The 23,907-nt window shown below is 36.8% G+C and overlaps 1 protein-coding gene across 1 annotated transcript; it reads left to right on the top strand.

The window, feature by feature from the left end:
* The first annotated feature begins 1,591 nt into the window (after positions 1-1,591).
* Positions 1,592-3,200, top strand: LOC127075656 (protein ENHANCED PSEUDOMONAS SUSCEPTIBILITY 1). The gene has a single exon (XM_051017106.1). It carries the CDS (start codon positions 1,645-1,647, stop codon positions 2,980-2,982), a length of 1,338 nt encoding a protein of 445 aa, XP_050873063.1. The 5' UTR covers positions 1,592-1,644; the 3' UTR covers positions 2,983-3,200.
* The last annotated feature ends 20,707 nt before the right edge of the window (positions 3,201-23,907 follow it).

Here is a 23,907-nt window from a genome sequence, read left to right as displayed (position 1 = left end):
TACTCTCAAGTTGAGATTTTATTCAACTATGCAATTGCACTTCAGTTTTGATGTGTTATAATCAATAAGGGTTATTACATATTTATAAACTTTGGGCTTGATTGCTCCTTAAGCAAACCCCAAATACCTAATTCTGATAACACTGCGAAATTGGGCCTAAGTAAAAAATCCATGTCGAGGCTAACTTCTCGACACTTCGACAACTAGGTGTTTCGACAACAACATGCTTCGACACCATAAATTACATTCTCAACACACCATCTATCCTCAGCATTCACAACACATAACCAATTGTGGATTTTCTATCCTTAGCATCACTACACCAACTTGAGTCGATATATACCACTAGCTTTCATTCTTTTCCTTCATCAGTTGCAGGAAACTAAATGCTATAGTTGAGTATTCCTTTCAGATACCTTAGTATCCTCTTCGTCGCTGCTAGGTGTGATACATTTGGCTTCTGCATGAATCTATTAACCATACCTACAATGTATGATAAACCAGGCCTTGTGTGACAAAGGTATCTAAGTGGTCCAATGAGTCTTCTGTACTACGTTAGATAAGCATCATCTCCATCTGTGTTTTTTGACCGTTGTAATTTGGGCTCAACTGAAGTTGAAGTTGGGTTGCAATCTTACTTCGGCAGTTGTAAAAAATCCATGTCGATGCTAATTCCTCGACACTTCGATAACTAAGTGTTTCGACAACAACATGCTTCGACACCATGAATTACATTCTCAACACAAAATATATGATATAATTGTAGTTGATGGATTTGATCCATTCATGTTTTTAAGGGTTAAATGTATGATACCGCTGCAATGTTAGCGAAAGTCAGTTTACCTCCTGTAAAAAAAAATTTGATACCCTTTTAAAATGTTAAAATTCTGTGTCTTTTGTCCCATAAATACAAAAGTTATCTCCTGTAATAATTTTTTTTTTTACTCCCTAGATTCGGTGTTCAAATTTTATGCTTATGGGGGAAAAATGATAGAAATCCAAAACAAAAAATATTATAGGAGTAAAGTGAAATTCGCCTAAATTGCATGGGATGTCAAATTATTCTTATAATGAATGGATTGAATAAAGTTTTTGTTGATAAATAAGATTGTTTTAGTTTAGTGAATCAATTGTCCCCCTGTAATTAATAGGAAGTTGTTGATAGGTCATGCACACCTGAATCTAGATGTTTCATTGAATAGAGGAAAAGCTAGGTCAAAGCAAGTGATTTGGACTTTTTCAAGTAGATCATTCAACCTTATTGAAAAAGAAAAAATATTCCCTACGATTCATTTTAAAACTAGTTTTACTAACAATTTCTAGAGCTGGCCAATTTTTAACCACAAATTGTGGTGCTAGATGTAGTCACAAATTGACTAGCTTCCAAAACGTGTCCCATAATATACGTCAACAACTGCTCAGCTAATACTTTTCCACCATTTTCCTTCACTTACGCAAAAGACTTTTCCAGTTAAAAGAAGCGGTTCAAATTTAGCTTTTAATATTTTTATTTTTTTCAATGCTATAACGCGAATGTGTCACACCCTTACTTGTCCACTATTAGACTACAATTTTATAAATAGGAGTCACGAGTCCTTTGAAACAAACCTAAATACAACATAACAATTATTCCTCACCTTAGATATGAGTTCTGTCCAAATCCTCTCCACCACTACAATCCATGCACCAAATCACTTCAATGATCATACTATCCATCTAACACCATGGGATCTACAATTTCTCCCATTTGGATACAATCAAACTGGTCTTCTTTATCACCAACCTTTTGAGTTAGATTCAACTAATCAAATCCAACACTTTAAAAATTCTCTTTCCTCTACCCTCGATTTCTTCCATCTCTTCACGGGCCGTCTCAAAATCACACAACACGACGATAACACTATCTCATGTTCTATCAAGTGCAACAACGAAGGAGCACTGTTGGTTCATGCTGCAGCGAAACATATTAGTGTCTCCGACATTCTTGAACCCAAATATATTCCCCCTATTCATCATTCATTATTTTCACTTAATGGAGTTAAAAATTATGAAGGGACATCACAGCCATTACTTGCTGTCCAAGTAACAGAATTAGTCGACGGCGTCTTTGTTGGCTTCACACTCAACCATGTGGTTGGTGATGGTAAATCGTTTTGCCATTTTTCTAATTCGTTGGCAGAAATCTCAAAAGGTTGTGTTAAAATATCCAAACTTCCAATATATGAACGTTGGTTTCCAAAAGATACTCCATGTCCCATTCGATTTCCCTTCACAATAGAACCGCAAAATAATTACTCTAATAATGGAGGTAGAAAACTCAACCTGCCAGAAAGATTATTTCATTTGACAAAAGAGAATATTGCTAAACTAAAATTCAAAGCCAACTTAGAAGCTGGGACGACGAAGTTATCTTCTTTGCAAGCACTTTTGACTCATATTTGGCGTTCTTTTATACGTTCTAGAAAACTTGACCCACAAACAGAAGTGAGTTTTGTGTTGGATATAGGCGTTAGACCAAGGCTGATTCCGCCTTTGCATGATGATTATTTTGGTACTGCTGTGATAGATTTTGCGGTTACCATGAAAGCTGGTGAATTGTTAGAAGATGGTGGACTTGGTAAAGGTGCATTGAAGATGAACAAGATGATTGCTTTGCACTCGAACGAGAAGTTGAAAAGTGACTATAAAAATTGGTTGATAACACCGAATTTTATTAAAAACTCTGATGATGCTGTCAATAATAATTCATTGGTGATTGGGAGTTCTCCTTGGTTTGACGTTTATGTTAATGATTTTGGTTGGGGAAAACCTGTGGGGGTTCGAAGTGGGAGTTCAAATAAAAGAAATGGGAAAGTTTATGTGTATGCAGGTGTAGAAAAAGGTAGTATGGACCTTGAAATTTGTCTTCCGTATGAAAATTTGGAGGCAATTGGGAATGATCCTGAGTTTATGAATCATGCATCCCACTACCGTGGCTTCTAAGTTCTAATAATGTTGAATCTTTAGTGTACCATTTCATTTCAGGTTCTTTTGATTTTTATTTGAATAACGGATTAATAATGATGATGAAGCGTTACTTTTGTTTTTCTTTCATTACTTATTGTAAGAAGGTTTGATGTTTAACTCCATATAAACAGTGCATGTTGTGGAGTTTTTATTTTATTTTATTTTATGAAGTGAATGCTTTGATTTTGTTGTTATTGATGAAGTGCATGTTAGAAATTTGTGAATTGGAAAATTTTGTTCGAGGTTTGATAATTACTCAATTCTACGTGGGTATACAAATATGATATTTCCAGTCAGGTCTATTCATAATTAGAAATACTTTGTTTCCCTGTGAATTTATCTGCGGATTTTAGTTAAATTTCTGTTTTTCCTGTGATTTGTTTTCCCAGCTAAAACCATCAAAAGGACTATCAGCAGCTAAGTCCAAAGGTAAGTCTGCAAAAAAATACCGACAGAACAATATTCCGCGGGTAAATCCGCAGGATATTCTTAGTCCTCAGGTAAATCCGCAACTTGTTTATTTTTTAAATTAAAAAACTTTAACTTAATTTTTTATAAATTTAGACAATATAGTTTTCCTATTCAATAATTATACCTACTTGTAATGGGAGTGACCCACTAGATATGCATTTCTTCTACTAATACTAAACACGATAAACATATAAAGCACCAAAGTTATGCAAGAGTGGTTTTCTTCAACGACCAATCATGTGCCAGAAATTAACATATAATCGATAGCATTGGTACAAATAAGGACGAATTCTAATTAACCAAATTATGATAAGTAAGCTACCGTTAAATTATAAATAAACAATAAACAGTGTGATCTTAAGTGCAAAACAATGAAGGAATAATACAACTTAAAGTTTTATATTTCTTCTCAGTAAGATTGAGTATTATACCCTATAGTTCATTGTTAGGACAAGCATGGACCCCACTTTCAAATGGCATGGAATTTTTGAGTTTTTTTAGCAGCCTGGCAAAATGATTTACATAATCTATCAATGTCTTGGATCTTGTAATTTTGTATCAACACATGAATAAGAACAAAACAAAACTATGGTAAATAGTAATAATGCATAATAGTTTTTTTTCAATAATTACCTCAAGTCTTGAGTGATCAAACTTTTCCGGATCTTTGAATATGGTCAATGTGGTCACTGTGTTTTGTATTATGGCTGTTGCAACCTGAAATTATTTTATACACACATTAAATATAAAAAATATATAAAATTATTATAATTATTTATGTTTCTTGTATTTATAATTGTGTATTAGTTTTAATTCACTTTTAAACTATTGTATTATGTTTATTGTATCATATTTATGTATAATTTAAGTTGAATTCTAATGAAACAAACATTATCATAAATAATAATGTAACTTTAATCAAACATAAGCATAGAATATAAGTTACAATTTATTTAAAATAAAAAGGATTATAGACAAAAATATATTAATGTCCTATATTACAATCTTAATGGTGAAAAACAACATCATTTTGTCACATAAAGATGTCCACTCAAAAAAAAATATGAAACTCCTTAATTAGTATCTTTAAATTGCATCTAATATTAAGATTTTTCACACATAGAATTAACTAAATATAAATTCAAATATTTTAAAATATAACTTACATGTCTCTTTCTATCATGTAGTAGAATGACGTGGAGGAGCATAACTTGTATTTTCACTCTGACTATCATCTTGTGTAGCTCCCTGTCCAAAGACATAACCAAAAAAATCATCACTTGATTGTTGATGATAAGGATTGTGATAATTCGTTGATTGTTGGTAGTATGGAGAAGCTTGATCACTAGGATATTGGTTATAAGGGGTGTGTTAGATAATTAATTGATAATCCTGGATAATCTTTGAAGAATCGTGTTCGTTCACTTTCCGAACAAAGTATTTCGACCCTATTTATGCCTGGGTTCACGAAATCTTTGTGGGGATAATTCTTGAAGAAAGAATGTTTCTGGCAAAAGAAAGATTCTGGAACGTAGAATGGTTTTTGTGTGTGTAACCCTAAACCGAGGCCAGATTTCCCCCTTTTATAGGAGAACGAAAACTGAAAACGAAAAGTCATACCTTTTCAAGAAAAACGGTAATAACGGCTGGGAAGGTTCAAACGTTCAAAAGAAAATTTTCTTCGGGGCGCTGCCCCGCACCCCGCCAGGGGCTACGCCCCTTGGAACCCCGTTTTCAATTACTTGCAGTCAATTACACGTTGGCTCTACGAGCGTGCACTCCGCACTACTCCTAACTCGTTTCCAAGCTTTAACGCATAATTGCATCGGCCTATAGTAAATCTCATTACTACTAAAATCATGGGTGATACTAAAATCACCAACAAATCCCCCCCATTTTAGTGTAATCCTTGATTTACTTAATATATACAATAAAATATATAAGGGTATATTACAATCAAACAGATGCATAAACGAAAATGTCTTGCGATTGAATTTTCATTTTAGTACAAATACACATTTCAAACACTCGAAAATCTGGGTGTCATAGCGATTGAACCCGTCAATCCATTTGAATGTCAGAAGATATAGTACACATATGTTTCTTACAATACTCTACTATTCATACTTGACACTTTACAAGCCATGTGTCCTTATCCATTAATAAGCATATAGGAAGCCAAGTCCAAACTTCTTGAAGCGGCAAAACTTCATGCTTACATAGGTGATTCTTTTTATCTTGTACCTGCATTTACAATTTTTCAAAAGAACCATTAAGAAGATATACTTCAACCTAACCATCACTTGCAGGTCTGAGCACATACCCTGGGAAGATAAATATAATTGCTCCAATCTTTAACTATGATCTTTCCACATTGAATTCTGCTTCTAACGTCATATTAGAAGGGAATTGGGTATATCAAAGCTAATAGATTTAAATGGACTTTAATCCCATCCCAATTACCGACTTCTTTACTAAGTCTCTAGCTAACCCCTTCGTCAAGTGGTCAGCTAAGTTTTGTTGCGACCGAACAAACTCTATAGATATCACCCCATTCATGATTAATTCTCTAATCATACTATGTCTGACACCCAAATGTCTAGACTTTCCATTGTATATTTGACTATAAGCTTTAGCCAATGTGGCAGTACTATCACAACGGATAGAAATTGGTGATATCGGTTTAGGCCATATCGGAATCTCGTATACCAAGTTCCTTAGCCATTCTGCTTCTTTACCAGCAGCAGCTAATGCTACAAACTCAGATTCCATTGTGGAACTAGTTATACATGTTTGCTTCTTGGAAGCCCATGAGATAGCACCTCCCCCAAGCAAGAACACCCATCCACTTGTAGAGGATGAATCTTCAGCATTATTTATCCAACTAGCATCCGAATAACCCTCTAACACCGAAGGAAATCCCATATATGACAATCCATAATTCATTGTACCCTTCAAGTACTTGAATACCCTAGTTATCGCATGCCAATGATACCGGCTAGGATTACTCGTAAATCTGCTCAACTTTCCAACCGCATAAGCAATATCCGGTCGAGTGCTAATCATAGCATACATCAAAGAGCCTATAGCTCTTGAATATTCGAGTTGATCTACAGGTTTACCTGTATTTGGCATAAGTTTTTCTCCCGGATCCATTGGAGTACTTACTGGAGAACAACTTTCACAATTGAACTTCTTGAGCATTTTCTCAATGTAATGAGATTGCGTAATTACAATCCCTTTATTTTCCCGTTTAATCTTAATTCCTAGAATAACGTCCGCTTCTCCCATATCTTTCATGGAGAACTTTGATGATAAGAAATTCTTTGTTATATCAATTTGATTTTGGTCGGTGCCAAAGATCAACATGTCATCAACATATAAGCAAATGAAAACTCCTTTACCGGATGTATCAAATTTGCTATATACACATTTGTCAGCTTGGTTTAGAATGAAACCATTGGACAAAACAACCTCATCAAACTTTTGATGCCACTGCTTCGGAGCTTGTTTTAGCCCATATAATGACTTAATTAGTTTACACACTTTATGTTCATTACCAGGCATTACAAAACCTTCAGGTTGCTTCATATACACTTCTTCTTCCAAATGACCATTCAGAAATGCTGTTTTGACATCCATTTGGTGAATCACTAGATTATGAATAGCCGCCAAGGCAATCAACAATCTAATAGTAGTGATACGGGCAACAGGAGCATAGGTATCGAAATAATCAATCCCTTCCTTTTGTCTGAAGCCTTGGATAACTAGTCTAGCTTTAAACTTGTCAATTGTACCATCGACTTTCATCTTCTTTTTGAAGATCCATTTGCAACCCAATGGTTTGCAACCTGGTGGTAAATCAGATAGTATCCAAGTATTATTTTCCATGATAAAGCCAATCTCTTCATCAATTGCTTCTTTCCAAAAAGCAGAATCTCGAGACTTGATAGCTTCATCATACGTTCTTGGATCCTCTTCAATACTATAGCAATAATAATATTGAGTGTCAATCTGATCCTTTGATCCCTCAACTAAATATAGTTGGAAATCAGATCCATAAGATTTAGTTTTTCTAGCTCTTTTGCTCCTACGGGGTTCAAGTGCTTGACTTGGCACATCATTTGAATGATCATCTCTTAGAGATTCATCTGAAATAGGTATAGAGGCCTTTGGTCTAGGTACAGAGGAGAAACAGTTCTCATCAAATATGGCATCTCTCGATTCTATAATTGTGTTAATAGAGATCGAGTCATTAGGCTCTATAACATAGAACCTATAGGCCTTGGAGTGCTCGGCATATCCAACAAAGATGCAAGCTACACCCTTTTCACCCAAAGTTTTCCTTTTTGGGTCCGGGAGTCTAACCACGGCCCTACAACCCCAAACACATAGAAATGTCAGGTTGGGTCGTTTCTTATACCAAAGTTCATATGGGGTAGTTTTGTTCCTTTTATTGGGAACTCTATTTAACAAATAGCATGCCGTTAACATGGCTTCTCCCCAAAATCCTTCACTCAGACCAGAGTAAGATAACATGGCATTCACCATTTCTTTTAGCACTCTATTTTTCCTTTCAGCCACACCATTTTGTTGAGGTGTGTAAGGAGTCGTAGTCTCATGAATGATTCCTACGGATTGGAAAAACACAGGATCATAATATTCACCACCTCTATCTGTGCGTAATGTTTTAATCAACACATTCTGTTGCACTTCAACTTCAGTTTTATAAATTTTGAATTTATCTAAGGCTTCGTCCTTAGCGTGCAACAAATAGACATAGCAGAATCTAGATGTGTCATCTATGAAAGTGACAAAATATTTTTTATGCCCTAATGATGGAGTAGCATGTAAATCACATAAATCACTATGTATCAACTCAAGAATGACAGATTTCCTTGTTATACTTTTAAATGGTTGCCTAGTTATCTTAGTTAACATGCAAGTTTTACACTTTTCTACATTTTTATCAAGATTAGGAATTAATTTATCTTTAGACATTTCATGCATTCTTTTATAATGTACATGTCCTAGACGAGCATGCCATAACGAAGAATTGATAATATTCGAAGAGGACATAAATACAGAACCAGAATCATTAGGAACTCCATTCAAATTCATCATAAACATACCATTATTATAATATCCAAATCCTACAAACACACCAGACTTTGATAATACATATTTATCTGATTCACACACTTGCTTGTATCCAAGCTTATTTAATACAGGGTCAGAAATTAAATTCTTTCGTAATTTAGGAACATACAAAACATTAAACAAAGTAATAGTTTTTCCGGAACTGAATTCTAACACCACGTTTCCTTTGCCTTCAACGGGAGCGAAGTGATCATCTCCCATGTAGAGGACAGAACCATCTTCCACTGGAACAAAAGTCTTGAACCAGAAACGATCCTTGCAAACATGTGTAGTGGCGCCAGAATCAATCCACCATGCGGTAGCATCATCCTGCACATAAAATGCTTCAGAATTTAGTGAAACAGAATGTTTAATTAAACTATTCAAATCACGAATTGATTTCTGACCTTGGTTTTCGGATTGGTCCTTAGACCCCTTTCCTGAACCACTTGCATTCGCGTTATCGTGCTTTTTAACGAAGCGACAATCCCTCTTGTAGTGGCCTGTTTTACCACACTTCCAGCATTCTAATTTCGGTTTCTTGTTAGCACCGAAACTGCCCTTATTGTCCTTGAAAGCACGCTTCTTTCCTTTGTTTTTGTTGTTACCGTTCCTACCACCCTCTTCGATCATATTAACCGAGGGTCCAGCAATTTCTTTGCCTTTTCCTTTGTTATCCTCCTGCGCTCTTAGAGATTCTTCTATGCGCAAGTGACTTCCAAGTTGGATCAAAGACAGTTCGTCTTTTCCATGTTTCAGATTGTGTTTGAAATCTTTCCACGAAGGAGGCAACTTGTCTATGATGCTTGAGACAGATATTGTTTCATCCATATTTAATCCGTGTAGTGTGAACTGTCCAAGGATTCGGAGGAGTTCATTGAATTGTTCCATGACAGACCTTGATTCAACCATTTTGTAGTTGTTGAAATCAGTCACCAGAAACTTTTTACTGGATGAGTCCTCTGCCATGTACTTGGATTCGAGACAATCCCACAATTCCTTTGCAGATTCTATGTTTTGGTAAATATCAAATAAGGGATCAGACATACCGTTAAGAATGTGCCCTCTGCATATGTAGTCGTCGTTCTCCCACTTTGATCTGCGTCTCAGATTTTCAACTGTGTCATCTTCCCGAATTTCTGGAATCGGTGTAGATAGGACATGCACCACCTTCAACGTTGTCAACATGAAATGCATCTTCTTCTGCCAACGCCTGAAATCTTGTCCTTGAAACTTGTCCAATTTTCCGAAATTTCTGGTCATCTCCTTGACGGTGTTTCCTCCAGCCATGATTATCAGATGAATACTTTGTTCGTTTGTTAGATAATTAATTGATAATCCTGGATAATCTTTGAAGAATCGTGTTCGTTCACTTTCCGAACAAAGTATTTCGACCCTATTTATGCCTGGGTTCACGAAATCTTTGTGGGGATAATTCTTGAAGAAAGAATGTTTCTGGCAAAAGAAAGATTCTGGAACGTAGAATGGTTTTTGTGTGTGTAACCCTAAACCGAGGCCAGATTTCCCCCTTTTATAGGAGAACGAAAACTGAAAACGAAAAGTCATACCTTTTCAAGAAAAACGGTAATAACGGCTGGGAAGGTTCAAACGTTCAAAAGAAAATTTTCTTCGGGGCGCTGCCCCGCACCCCGCCAGGGGCTACGCCCCTTGGAACCCCGTTTTCAATTACTTGCAGTCAATTACACGTTGGCTCTACGAGCGTGCACTCCGCACTACTCCTAACTCGTTTCCAAGCTTTAACGCATAATTGCATCGGCCTATAGTAAATCTCATTACTACTAAAATCATGGGTGATACTAAAATCACCAACAAATCCCCCCCATTTTAGTGTAATCCTTGATTTACTTAATATATACAATAAAATATATAAGGGTATATTACAATCAAACAGATGCATAAACGAAAATGTCTTGCGATTGAATTTTCATTTTAGTACAAATACACATTTCAAACACTCGAAAATCTGGGTGTCATAGCGATTGAACCCGTCAATCCATTTGAATGTCAGAAGATATAGTACACATATGTTTCTTACAATACTCTACTATTCATACTTGACACTTTACAAGCCATGTGTCCTTATCCATTAATAAGCATATAGGAAGCCAAGTCCAAACTTCTTGAAGCGGCAAAACTTCATGCTTACATAGGTGATTCTTTTTATCTTGTACCCGCATTTACAATTTTTCAAAAGAACCATTAAGAAGATATACTTCAACCTAACCATCACTTGCAGGTCTGAGCACATACCCTGGGAAGATAAATATAATTGCTCCAATCTTTAACTATGATCTTTCCACATTGAATTCTGCTTCTAACGTCATATTAGAAGGGAATTGGGTATATCAAAGCTAATAGATTTAAATGGACTTTAATCCCATCCCAATTACCGACTTCTTTACTAAGTCTCTAGCTAACCCCTTCGTCAAGTGGTCAGCTAAGTTTTGTTGCGACCGAACAAACTCTATAGATATCACCCCATTCATGATTAATTCTCTAATCATACTATGTCTGACACCCAAATGTCTAGACTTTCCATTGTATATTTGACTATAAGCTTTAGCCAATGTGGCAGTACTATCACAACGGATAGAAATTGGTGATATCGGTTTAGGCCATATCGGAATCTCGTATACCAAGTTCCTTAGCCATTCTGCTTCTTTACCAGCAGCAGCTAATGCTACAAACTCAGATTCCATTGTGGAACTAGTTATACATGTTTGCTTCTTGGAAGCCCATGAGATAGCACCTCCCCCAAGCAAGAACACCCATCCACTTGTAGAGGATGAATCTTCAGCATTATTTATCCAACTAGCATCCGAATAACCCTCTAACACCGAAGGAAATCCCATATATGACAATCCATAATTCATTGTACCCTTCAAGTACTTGAATACCCTAGTTATCGCATGCCAATGATGCCGGCTAGGATTACTCGTAAATCTGCTCAACTTTCCAACCGCATAAGCAATATCCGGTCGAGTGCTAATCATAGCATACATCAAAGAGCCTATAGCTCTTGAATATTCGAGTTGATCTACAGGTTTACCTGTATTTGGCATAAGTTTTTCTCCCGGATCCATTGGAGTACTTACTGGAGAACAACTTTCACAATTGAACTTCTTGAGCATTTTCTCAATGTAATGAGATTGCGTAATTACAATCCATTTATTTTCCCGTTTAATCTTAATTCCTAGAATAACGTCCGCTTCTCCCATATCTTTCATGGAGAACTTTGATGATAAGAAATTCTTTGTTATATCAATTTGATTTTGGTCGGTGCCAAAGATCAACATGTCATCAACATATAAGCAAATGAAAACTCCTTTACCGGATGTATCAAATTTGCTATATACACATTTGTCAGCTTGGTTTAGAATGAAACCATTGGACAAAACAACCTCATCAAACTTTTGATGCCACTGCTTCGGAGCTTGTTTTAGCCCATATAATGACTTAATTAGTTTACACACTTTATGTTCATTACCAGGCATTACAAAACCTTCAGGTTGCTTCATATACACTTCTTCTTCCAAATGACCATTCAGAAATGCTGTTTTGACATCCATTTGGTGAATCACTAGATTATGAATAGCCGCCAAGGCAATCAACAATCTAATAGTAGTGATACGGGCAACAGGAGCATAGGTATCGAAATAATCAATCCCTTCCTTTTGTCTGAAGCCTTGGATAACTAGTCTAGCTTTAAACTTGTCAATTGTACCATCGACTTTCATCTTCTTTTTGAAGATCCATTTGCAACCCAATGGTTTGCAACCTGGTGGTAAATCAGATAGTATCCAAGTATTATTTTCCATGATAGAGCCAATCTCTTCATCAATTGCTTCTTTCCAAAAAGCAGAATCTCGAGACTTGATAGCTTCATCATACGTTCTTGGATCCTCTTCAATACTATAGCAATAATAATATTGAGTGTCAATCTGATCCTTTGATCCCTCAACTAAATATAGTTGGAAATCAGATCCATAAGATTTAGTTTTTCTAGCTCTTTTGCTCCTACGGGGTTCAAGTGCTTGACTTGGCACATCATTTGAATGATCATCTCTTAGAGATTCATCTGAAATAGGTATAGAGTCCTTTGGTCTAGGTACAAAGGAGAAACAGTTCTCATCAAATATGGCATCTCTCGATTCTATAATTGTGTTAATAGAGATCGAGTCATTAGGCTCTATAACATAGAACCTATAGGCCTTGGAGTGCTCGGCATATCCAACAAAGATGCAAGCTACACCCTTTTCACCCAAAGTTTTCCTTTTTGGGTCCGGGAGTCTAACCACGGCCCTACAACCCCAAACACGTAGAAATGTCAGGTTGGGTCGTTTCTTATACCAAAGTTCATATGGGGTAGTTTTGTTCCTTTTATTGGGAACTCTATTTAACAAATAGCATGCCGTTAACATGGCTTCTCCCCAAAATCCTTCACTCAGACCAGAGTAAGATAACATGGCATTCACCATTTCTTTTAGCACTCTATTTTTCCTTTCAGCCACACCATTTTGTTGAGGTGTGTAAGGAGCCGTAGTCTCATGAATGATTCCTACGGATTGGAAAAACACAGGATCATAATATTCACCACCTCTATCTGTGCGTAATGTTTTAATCAACACATTCTGTTGCACTTCAACTTCAGTTTTATAAATTTTGAATTTATCTAAGGCTTCGTCCTTAGCGTGCAACAAATAGACATAGCAGAATCTAGATGTGTCATCTATGAAAGTGACAAAATATTTTTTATGCCCTAATGATGGAGTAGCATGTAAATCACATAAATCACTATGTATCAACTCAAGAATGACAGATTTCCTTGTTATACTTTTAAATGGTTGCCTAGTTATCTTAGTTAACATGCAAGTTTTACACTTTTCTACATTTTTATCAAGATTAGGAATTAATTTATCTTTAGACATTTCATGCATTCTTTTATAATGTACATGTCCTAGACGAGCATGCCATAACGAAGAATTGATAATATTCGAAGAGGACATAAATACAGAACCAGAATCATTAGGAACTCCATTCAAATTCATCATAAACATACCATTATTATAATATCCAAATCCTACAAACACACCAGACTTTGATAATACATATTTATCTGATTCACACACTTGCTTGTATCCAAGCTTATTTAATACAGGGCCAGAAATTAAATTCTTTCGTAATTTAGGAACATACAAAACATTAAACAAAGTAATAGTTTTTCCGGAACTGAATTCTAACACCACGTTTCCTTTGCCTTCAACGGGAGCGAAGTGATCATCTCCCATGTAGAGGACAGAACCATCTTCCACTGGAACAAAAGTCTTGAACCAGAAACGATCCTTGCAAACATGTGTAGTGGCGCCAGAATCAATCCACCATGCGGTAGCATCATCCTGCACATAAAATGCTTCAGAATTTAGTGAAACAGAATGTTTAATTAAACTATTCAAATCACGAATTGATTTCTGACCTTGGTTTTCGGATTGGTCCTTAGACCCCTTTCCTGAACCACTTGCATTCGCGTTATCGTGCTTTTTAACGAAGCGACAATCCCTCTTGAAGTGGCCTGTTTTACCACACTTCCAGCATTCTAATTTCGGTTTCTTGTTAGCACCGAAACTGCCCTTATTGTCCTTGAAAGCACGCTTCTTTCCTTTGTTTTTGTTGTTACCGTTCCTACCACCCTCTTCGATCATATTAACCGAGGGTCCAGCAATTTCTTTGCCTTTTCCTTTGTTATCCTCCTGCGCTCTTAGAGATTCTTCTATGCGCAAGTGACTTCCAAGTTGGATCAAAGACAGTTCGTCTTTTCCATGTTTCAGATTGTGTTTGAAATCTTTCCACGAAGGAGGCAACTTGTCTATGATGCTTGAGACAGATATTGTTTCATCCATATTTAATCCGTGTAGTGTGAACTGTCCAAGGATTCGGAGGAGTTCATTGAATTGTTCCATGACAGACCTTGATTCAACCATTTTGTAGTTGTTGAAATCAGTCACCAGAAACTTTTTACTGGATGAGTCCTCTGCCATGTACTTGGATTCGAGACAATCCCACAATTCCTTTGCAGATTCTATGTTTTGGTAAATATCAAATAAGGGATCAGACATACCGTTAAGAATGTGCCCTCTGCATATGTAGTCGTCGTTCTCCCACTTTGATCTGCGTCTCAGATTTTCAACTGTGTCATCTTCCCGAATTTCTGGAATCGGTGTAGATAGGACATGCACCACCTTCAACGTTGTCAACATGAAATGCATCTTCTTCTGCCAACGCCTGAAATCTTGTCCTTGAAACTTGTCCAATTTTCCGAAATTTCTGGTCATCTCCTTGACGGTGTTTCCTCCAGCCATGATTATCAGATGAATACTTTGTTCGTTTGTTAGATAATTAATTGATAATCCTGGATAATCTTCGAAGAATCGTGTTCGTTCACTTTCCGAACAAAGTATTTCGACCCTATTTATGCCTGGGTTCACGAAATCTTTGTGGGGATAATTCTTGAAGAAAGAATGTTTCTGGCAAAAGAAAGATTCTGGAACGTAGAATGGTTTTTGTGTGTGTAACCCTAAACCGAGGCCAGATTTCCCCCTTTTATAGGAGAACGAAAACTGAAAACGAAAAGTCATACCTTTTCAAGAAAAACGGTAATAACGGCTGGGAAGGTTCAAACGTTCAAAAGAAAATTTTCTTCGGGGCGCTGCCCCGCACCCCGCCAGGGGCTACGCCCCTTGGAACCCCGTTTTCAATTACTTGCAGTCAATTACACGTTGGCTCTACGAGCGTGCACTCCGCACTACTCCTAACTCGTTTCCAAGCTTTAACGCATAATTGCATCGGCCTATAGTAAATCTCATTACTACTAAAATCATGGGTGATACTAAAATCACCAACAAATCCCCCCCATTTTAGTGTAATCCTTGATTTACTTAATATATACAATAAAATATATAAGGGTATATTACAATCAAACAGATGCATAAACGAAAATGTCTTGCGATTGAATTTTCATTTTAGTACAAATACACATTTCAAACACTCGAAAATCTGGGTGTCATAGCGATTGAACCCGTCAATCCATTTGAATGTCAGAAGATATAGTACACATATGTTTCTTACAATACTCTACTATTCATACTTGACACTTTACAAGCCATGTGTCCTTATCCATTAATAAGCATATAGGAAGCCAAGTCCAAACTTCTTGAAGCGGCAAAACTTCATGCTTACATAGGTGATTCTTTTAATCTTGTACCTGCATTTACAATTTTTCAAAAGAACCATTAAGAAGATATACTTCAACCTAACCATCACTTGCAGGTCTGAGCACATACCCTGGGAAGATAAATATAATTGCTCCAATCTTTAACTATGATCTTTCCACATTGAATTCTGCTTCTAACGTCATATTAGAAGGGAATTGGGTATATCAAAGCTAATAGATTTAAATGGACTTTAATCCCATCCCAATTACCGACTTCTTTACTAAGTCTCTAGCTAACCCCTTCGTCAAGTGGTCAGCTAAGTTTTGTTGCGACCGAACAAACTCTATAGATATCACCCCATTCATGATTAATTCTCTAATCATACTATGTCTGACACCCAAATGTCTAGACTTTCCATTGTATATTTGACTATAAGCTTTAGCCAATGTGGCAGTACTATCACAACGGATAGAAATTGGTGTCATCGGTTTAGGCCATATCGGAATCTCGTATACCAAGTTCCTTAGCCATTCTGCTTCTTTACCAGCAGCAGCTAATGCTACAAACTCAGATTCCATTGTGGAACTAGTTATACATGTTTGCTTCTTGGAAGCCCATGAGATAGCACCTCCCCCAAGCAAGAACACCCATCCACTTGTAGAGGATGAATCTTCAGCATTATTTATCCAACTAGCATCCGAATAACCCTCTAACACCGAAGGAAATCCCATATATGACAATCCATAATTCATTGTACCCTTCAAGTACTTGAATACCCTAGTTATCGCATGCCAATGATGCCGGCTAGGATTACTCGTAAATCTGCTCAACTTTCCAACCGCATAAGCAATATCCGGTCGAGTGCTAATCATAGCATACATCAAAGAGCCTATAGCTCTTGAATATTCGAGTTGATCTACAGGTTTACCTGTATTTGGCATAAGTTTTTCTCCCGGATCCATTGGAGTACTTACTGGAGAACAACTTTCACAATTGAACTTCTTGAGCATTTTCTCAATGTAATGAGATTGCGTAATTACAATCCCTTTATTTTCCCGTTTAATCTTAATTCCTAGAATAACGTCCGCTTCTCCCATATCTTTCATGGAGAACTTTGATGACAAGAAATTCTTTGTTATATCAATTTGATTTTGGTCGGTGCCAAAGATCAACATGTCATCAACATATAAGCAAATGAAAACTCCTTTACCGGATGTATCAAATTTGCTATATACACATTTGTCAGCTTGGTTTAGAATGAAACCATTGGACAAAACAACCTCATCAAACTTTTGATGCCACTGCTTCGGAGCTTGTTTTAGCCCATATAATGACTTAATTAGTTTACACACTTTATGTTCATTACCAGGCATTACAAAACCTTCAGGTTGCTTCATATACACTTCTTCTTCCAAATGACCATTCAGAAATGCTGTTTTGACATCCATTTGGTGAATCACTAGATTATGAATAGCCGCCAAGGCAATCAACAATCTAATAGTAGTGATACGGGCAACAGGAGCATAGGTATCGAAATAATCAATCCCTTCCTTTTGTCTGAAGCCTTGGATAACTAGTCTAGCTTTAAACTTGTCAATTGTACCATCGACTTTCATCTTCTTTTTGAAGATCCATTTGCAACCCAATGGTTTGCAACCTGGTGGTAAATCAGATAGTATCCAAGTATTATTTTCCATGATAGAGCCAATCTCTTCATCAATTGCTTCTTTCCAAAAAGCAGAATCTCGAGACTTGATAGCTTCATCATACGTTCTTGGATCCTCTTCAATACTATAGCAATAATAATATTGAGTGTCAATCTGATCCTTTGATCCCTCAACTAAATATAGTTGGAAATCAGATCCATAAGATTTAGTTTTTCTAGCTCTTTTGCTCCTACGGGGTTCAAGTGCTTGACTTGGCACATCGTTTGAATGATCATCTCTTAGAGATTCATCTGAAATAGGTATAGAGCCCTTTGGTCTAGGTACAGAGGAGAAACAGTTCTCATCAAATATGGCATCTCTCGATTCTATAATTGTGTTAATAGAGATCGAGTCATTAGGCTCTATAACATAGAACCTATAGGCCTTGGAGTGCTCGGCATATCCAACAAAGATGCAAGCTACACCGTTTTCACCCAAAGTTTTCCTTTTTGGGTCCGGGAGTCTAACCACGGCCCTACAACCCCAAACACGTAGAAATGTCAGGTTGGGTCGTTTCTTATACCAAAGTTCATATGGGGTAGTTTTGTTCCTTTTATTGGGAACTCTATTTAACAAATAGCATGCCGTTAACATGGCTTCTCCCCAAAATCCTTCACTCAGACCAGAGTAAGATAACATGGCATTCACCATTTCTTTTAGCACTCTATTTTTCCTTTCAGCCACACCATTTTGTTGAGGTGTGTAAGGAGCCGTAGTCTCATGAATGATTCCTACGGATTGGAAAAACACAGGATCATAATATTCACCACCTCTATCTGTGCGTAATGTTTTAATCAACACATTCTGTTGCACTTCAACTTCAGTTTTATAAATTTTGAATTTATCTAAGGCTTCGTCCTTAGCGTGCAACAAATAGACATAGCAGAATCTAGATGTGTCATCTATGAAAGTGACAAAATATTTTTTATGCCCTAATGATGGAGTAGCATGTAAATCACATAAATCACTATGTATCAACTCAAGAATGACAGATTTCCTTGTTATACTTTTAAATGGTTGCCTAGTTATCTTAGTTAACATGCAAGTTTTACACTTTTCTACATTTTTATCAAGATTAGGAATTAATTTATCTTTAGACATTTCATGCATTCTTTTATAATGTACATGTCCTAGACGAGCATGCCATAACGAAGAATTGATAATATTCGAAGAGGACATAAATACAGAACCAGAATCATTAGGAACTCCATTCAAATTCATCATAAACATACCATTATTATAATATCCAAATCCTACAAACACACCAGACTTTGATAATACATATTTATCTGATTCACACACTTGCTTGTATCCAAGCTTATTTAATACAGGGTCAGAAATTAAATTCTTTCGTAATTTAGGAACATACAAAACATTAAACAAAGTAATAGTTTTTCCGGAACTGAATTCTAACACCACGTTTCCTTTGCCTTCAACGGGAGCGAAGTGATCATCTCCCATGTAGAGGACAGAACCATCTTCCACTGGAACAAAAGTCTTGAACCAGAAACGATCCTTGCAAACATGTGTAGTGGCGCCAGAATCAATCCACCATGCGGTAGCATCATCCTGCACATAAAATGCTTCAGAATTTAGTGAAACAGAATGTTTAATTAAACTATTCAAATCACGAATTGATTTCTGACCTTGGTTTTCGGATTGGTCCTTAGACCCCTTTCCTGAACCACTTGCATTCGCGTTATCGTGCTTTTTAACGAAGCGACAATCCCTCTTGAAGTGGCCTGTTTTACCACACTTCCAGCATTCTAATTTCGGTTTCTTGTTAGCACCGAAACTGCCCTTATTGTCCTTGAAAGCACGCTTCTTTCCTTTGTTTTTGTTGTTACCGTTCCTACCACCCTCTTCGATCATATTAACCGAGGGTCCAGCAATTTCTTTGCCTTTTCCTTTGTTATCCTCCTGCACTCTTAGAGATTCTTCTATGCGCAAGTGACTTCCAAGTTGGATCAAAGACAGTTCGTCTTTTCCATGTTTCAGATTGTGTTTGAAATCTTTCCACGAAGGAGGCAACTTGTCTATGATGCTTGAGACAGATATTGTTTCATCCATATTTAATCCGTGTAGTGTGAACTGTCCAAGGATTCGGAGGAGTTCATTGAATTGTTCCATGACAGACCTTGATTCAACCATTTTGTAGTTGTTGAAATCAGTCACCAGAAACTTTTTACTGGATGAGTCCTCTGCCATGTACTTGGATTCGAGACAATCCCACAATTCCTTTGCAGATTCTATGTTTTGGTAAATATCAAATAAGGGATCAGACATACCGTTAAGAATGTGCCCTCTGCATATGTAGTCGTCGTTCTCCCACTTTGATCTGCGTCTCAGATTTTCAACTGTGTCATCTTCCCGAATTTCTGGAATCGGTGTAGATAGGACATGCACCACCTTCAACGTTGTCAACATGAAATGCATCTTCTTCTGCCAACGCCTGAAATCTTGTCCTTGAAACTTGTCCAATTTTCCGAAATTTCTGGTCATCTCCTTGACGGTGTTTCCTCCAGCCATGATTATCAGATGAATACTTTGTTCGTTTGTTAGATAATTAATTGATAATCCTGGATAATCTTCGAAGAATCGTGTTCGTTCACTTTCCGAACAAAGTATTTCGACCCTATTTATGCCTGGGTTCACGAAATCTTTGTGGGGATAATTCTTGAAGAAAGAATGTTTCTGGCAAAAGAAAGATTCTGGAACGTAGAATGGTTTTTGTGTGTGTAACCCTAAACCGAGGCCAGATTTCCCCCTTTTATAGGAGAACGAAAACTGAAAACGAAAAGTCATACCTTTTCAAGAAAAACGGTAATAACGGCTGGGAAGGTTCAAACGTTCAAAAGAAAATTTTCTTCGGGGCGCTGCCCCGCACCCCGCCAGGGGCTACGCCCCTTGGAACCCCGTTTTCAATTACTTGCAGTCAATTACACGTTGGCTCTACGAGCGTGCACTCCGCACTACTCCTAACTCGTTTCCAAGCTTTAACGCATAATTGCATCGGCCTATAGTAAATCTCATTACTACTAAAATCATGGGTGATACTAAAATCACCAACAAATCCCCCCCATTTTAGTGTAATCCTTGATTTACTTAATATATACAATAAAATATATAAGGGTATATTACAATCAAACAGATGCATAAACGAAAATGTCTTGCGATTGAATTTTCATTTTAGTACAAATACACATTTCAAACACTCGAAAATCTGGGTGTCATAGCGATTGAACCCGTCAATCCATTTGAATGTCAGAAGATATAGTACACATATGTTTCTTACAATACTCTACTATTCATACTTGACACTTTACAAGCCATGTGTCCTTATCCATTAATAAGCATATAGGAAGCCAAGTCCAAACTTCTTGAAGCGGCAAAACTTCATGCTTACATAGGTGATTCTTTTAATCTTGTACCTGCATTTACAATTTTTCAAAAGAACCATTAAGAAGATATACTTCAACCTAACCATCACTTGCAGGTCTGAGCACATACCCTGGGAAGATAAATATAATTGCTCCAATCTTTAACTATGATCTTTCCACATTGAATTCTGCTTCTAACGTCATATTAGAAGGGAATTGGGTATATCAAAGCTAATAGATTTAAATGGACTTTAATCCCATCCCAATTACCGACTTCTTTACTAAGTCTCTAGCTAACCCCTTCGTCAAGTGGTCAGCTAAGTTTTGTTGCGACCGAACAAACTCTATAGATATCACCCCATTCATGATTAATTCTCTAATCATACTATGTCTGACACCCAAATGTCTAGACTTTACATTGTATATTTGACTATAAGCTTTAGCCAATGTGGCAGTACTATCACAACGGATAGAAATTGGTGATATCGGTTTAGGCCATATCGGAATCTCGTATACCAAGTTCCTTAGCCATTCTGCTTCTTTACCAGCAGCAGCTAATGCTACAAACTCAGATTCCATTGTGGAACTAGTTATACATGTTTGCTTCTTGGAAGCCCATGAGATAGCACCTCCCCCAAGCAAGAACACCCATCCACTTGTAGAGGATGAATCTTCAGCATTATTTATCCAACTAGCATCCGAATAACCCTCTAACACCGAAGGAAATCCCATATATGACAATCCATAATTCATTGTACCCTTCAAGTACTTGAATACCCTAGTTATCGCATGCCAATGATGCCGGCTAGGATTACTCGTAAATCTGCTCAACTTTCCAACCGCATAAGCAATATCCGGTCGAGTGCTAATCATAGCATACATCAAAGAGCCTATAGCTCTTGAATATTCGAGTTGATCTACAGGTTTACCTGTATTTGGCATAAGTTTTTCTCCCGGATCCATTGGAGTACTTACTGGAGAACAACTTTCACAATTGAACTTCTTGAGCATTTTCTCAATGTAATGAGATTGCGTAATTACAATCCCTTTATTTTCCCGTTTAATCTTAATTCCTAGAATAACGTCCGCTTCTCCCATATCTTTCATGGAGAACTTTGATGACAAGAAATTCTTTGTTATATCAATTTGATTTTGGTCGGTGCCAAAGATCAACATGTCATCAACATATAAGCAAATGAAAACTCCTTTACCGGATGTATCAAATTTGCTATATACACATTTGTCAGCTTGGTTTAGAATGAAACCATTGGACAAAACAACCTCATCAAACTTTTGATGCCACTGCTTCGGAGCTTGTTTTAGCCCATATAATGACTTAATTAGTTTACACACTTTATGTTCATTACCAGGCATTACAAAACCTTCAGGTTGCTTCATATACACTTCTTCTTCCAAATGACCATTCAGAAATGCTGTTTTGACATCCATTTGGTGAATCACTAGATTATGAATAGCCGCCAAGGCAATCAACAATCTAATAGTAGTGATACGGGCAACAGGAGCATAGGTATCGAAATAATCAATCCCTTCCTTTTGTCTGAAGCCTTGGATAACTAGTCTAGCTTTAAACTTGTCAATTGTACCATCGACTTTCATCTTCTTTTTGAAGATCCATTTGCAACCCAATGGTTTGCAACCTGGTGGTAAATCAGATAGTATCCAAGTATTATTTTCCATGATAGAGCCAATCTCTTCATCAATTGCTTCTTTCCAAAAAGCAGAATCTCGAGACTTGATAGCTTCATCATACGTTCTTGGATCCTCTTCAATACTATAGCAATAATAATATTGAGTGTCAATCTGATCCTTTGATCCCTCAACTAAATATAGTTGGAAATCAGATCCATAAGATTTAGTTTTTCTAGCTCTTTTGCTCCTACGGGGTTCAAGTGCTTGACTTGGCACATCGTTTGAATGATCATCTCTTAGAGATTCATCTGAAATAGGTATAGAGCCCTTTGGTCTAGGTACAAAGGAGAAACAGTTCTCATCAAATATGGCATCTCTCGATTCTATAATTGTGTTAATAGAGATCGAGTCATTAGGCTCTATAACATAGAACCTATAGGCCTTGGAGTGCTCGGCATATCCAACAAAGATGCAAGCTACACCCTTTTCACCCAAAGTTTTCCTTTTTGGGTCCGGGAGTCTAACCACGGCCCTACAACCCCAAACACGTAGAAATGTCAGGTTGGGTCGTTTCTTATACCAAAGTTCATATGGGGTAGTTTTGTTCCTTTTATTGGGAACTCTATTTAACAAATAGCATGCCGTTAACATGGCTTCTCCCCAAAATCCTTCACTCAGACCAGAGTAAGATAACATGGCATTCACCATTTCTTTTAGCACTCTATTTTTCCTTTCAGCCACACCATTTTGTTGAGGTGTGTAAGGAGCCGTAGTCTCATGAATGATTCCTACGGATTGGAAAAACACAGGATCATAATATTCACCACCTCTATCTGTGCGTAATGTTTTAATCAACACATTCTGTTGCACTTCAACTTCAGTTTTATAAATTTTGAATTTATCTAAGGCTTCGTCCTTAGCGTGCAACAAATAGACATAGCAGAATCTAGATGTGTCATCTATGAAAGTGACAAAATATTTTTTATGCCCTAATGATGGAGTAGCATGTAAATCACATAAATCACTATGTATCAACTCAAGAATGACAGATTTCCTTGTTATACTTTTAAATGGTTGCCTAGTTATCTTAGTTAACATGCAAGTTTTACACTTTTCTACATTTTTATCAAGATTAGGAATTAATTTATCTTTAGACATTTCATGCATTCTTTTATAATGTACATGTCCTAGACGAGCATGCCATAACGAAGAATTGATAATATTCGAAGAGGACATAAATACAGAACCAGAATCATTAGGAACTCCATTCAAATTCATCATAAACATACCATTATTATAATATCCAAATCCTACAAACACACCAGA

This window comes from Lathyrus oleraceus, chromosome 4 (assembly GCF_024323335.1).
Source record: "Lathyrus oleraceus cultivar Zhongwan6 chromosome 4, CAAS_Psat_ZW6_1.0, whole genome shotgun sequence".
NCBI lineage: Eukaryota > Viridiplantae > Streptophyta > Magnoliopsida > Fabales > Fabaceae > Lathyrus > Lathyrus oleraceus.
The sequence above is the reverse complement of the archived record's forward strand: the minus strand, read 5'-3'. Positions and strand labels throughout refer to the sequence as shown.

Excerpts from the sequence above, each read along its gene's own strand:
- LOC127075656 (XM_051017106.1), top strand. The coding sequence starts at position 1,645 with ATGAGTTCTGTCCAAATCCTCTCCACCACTACAATCCATGCACCAAAT.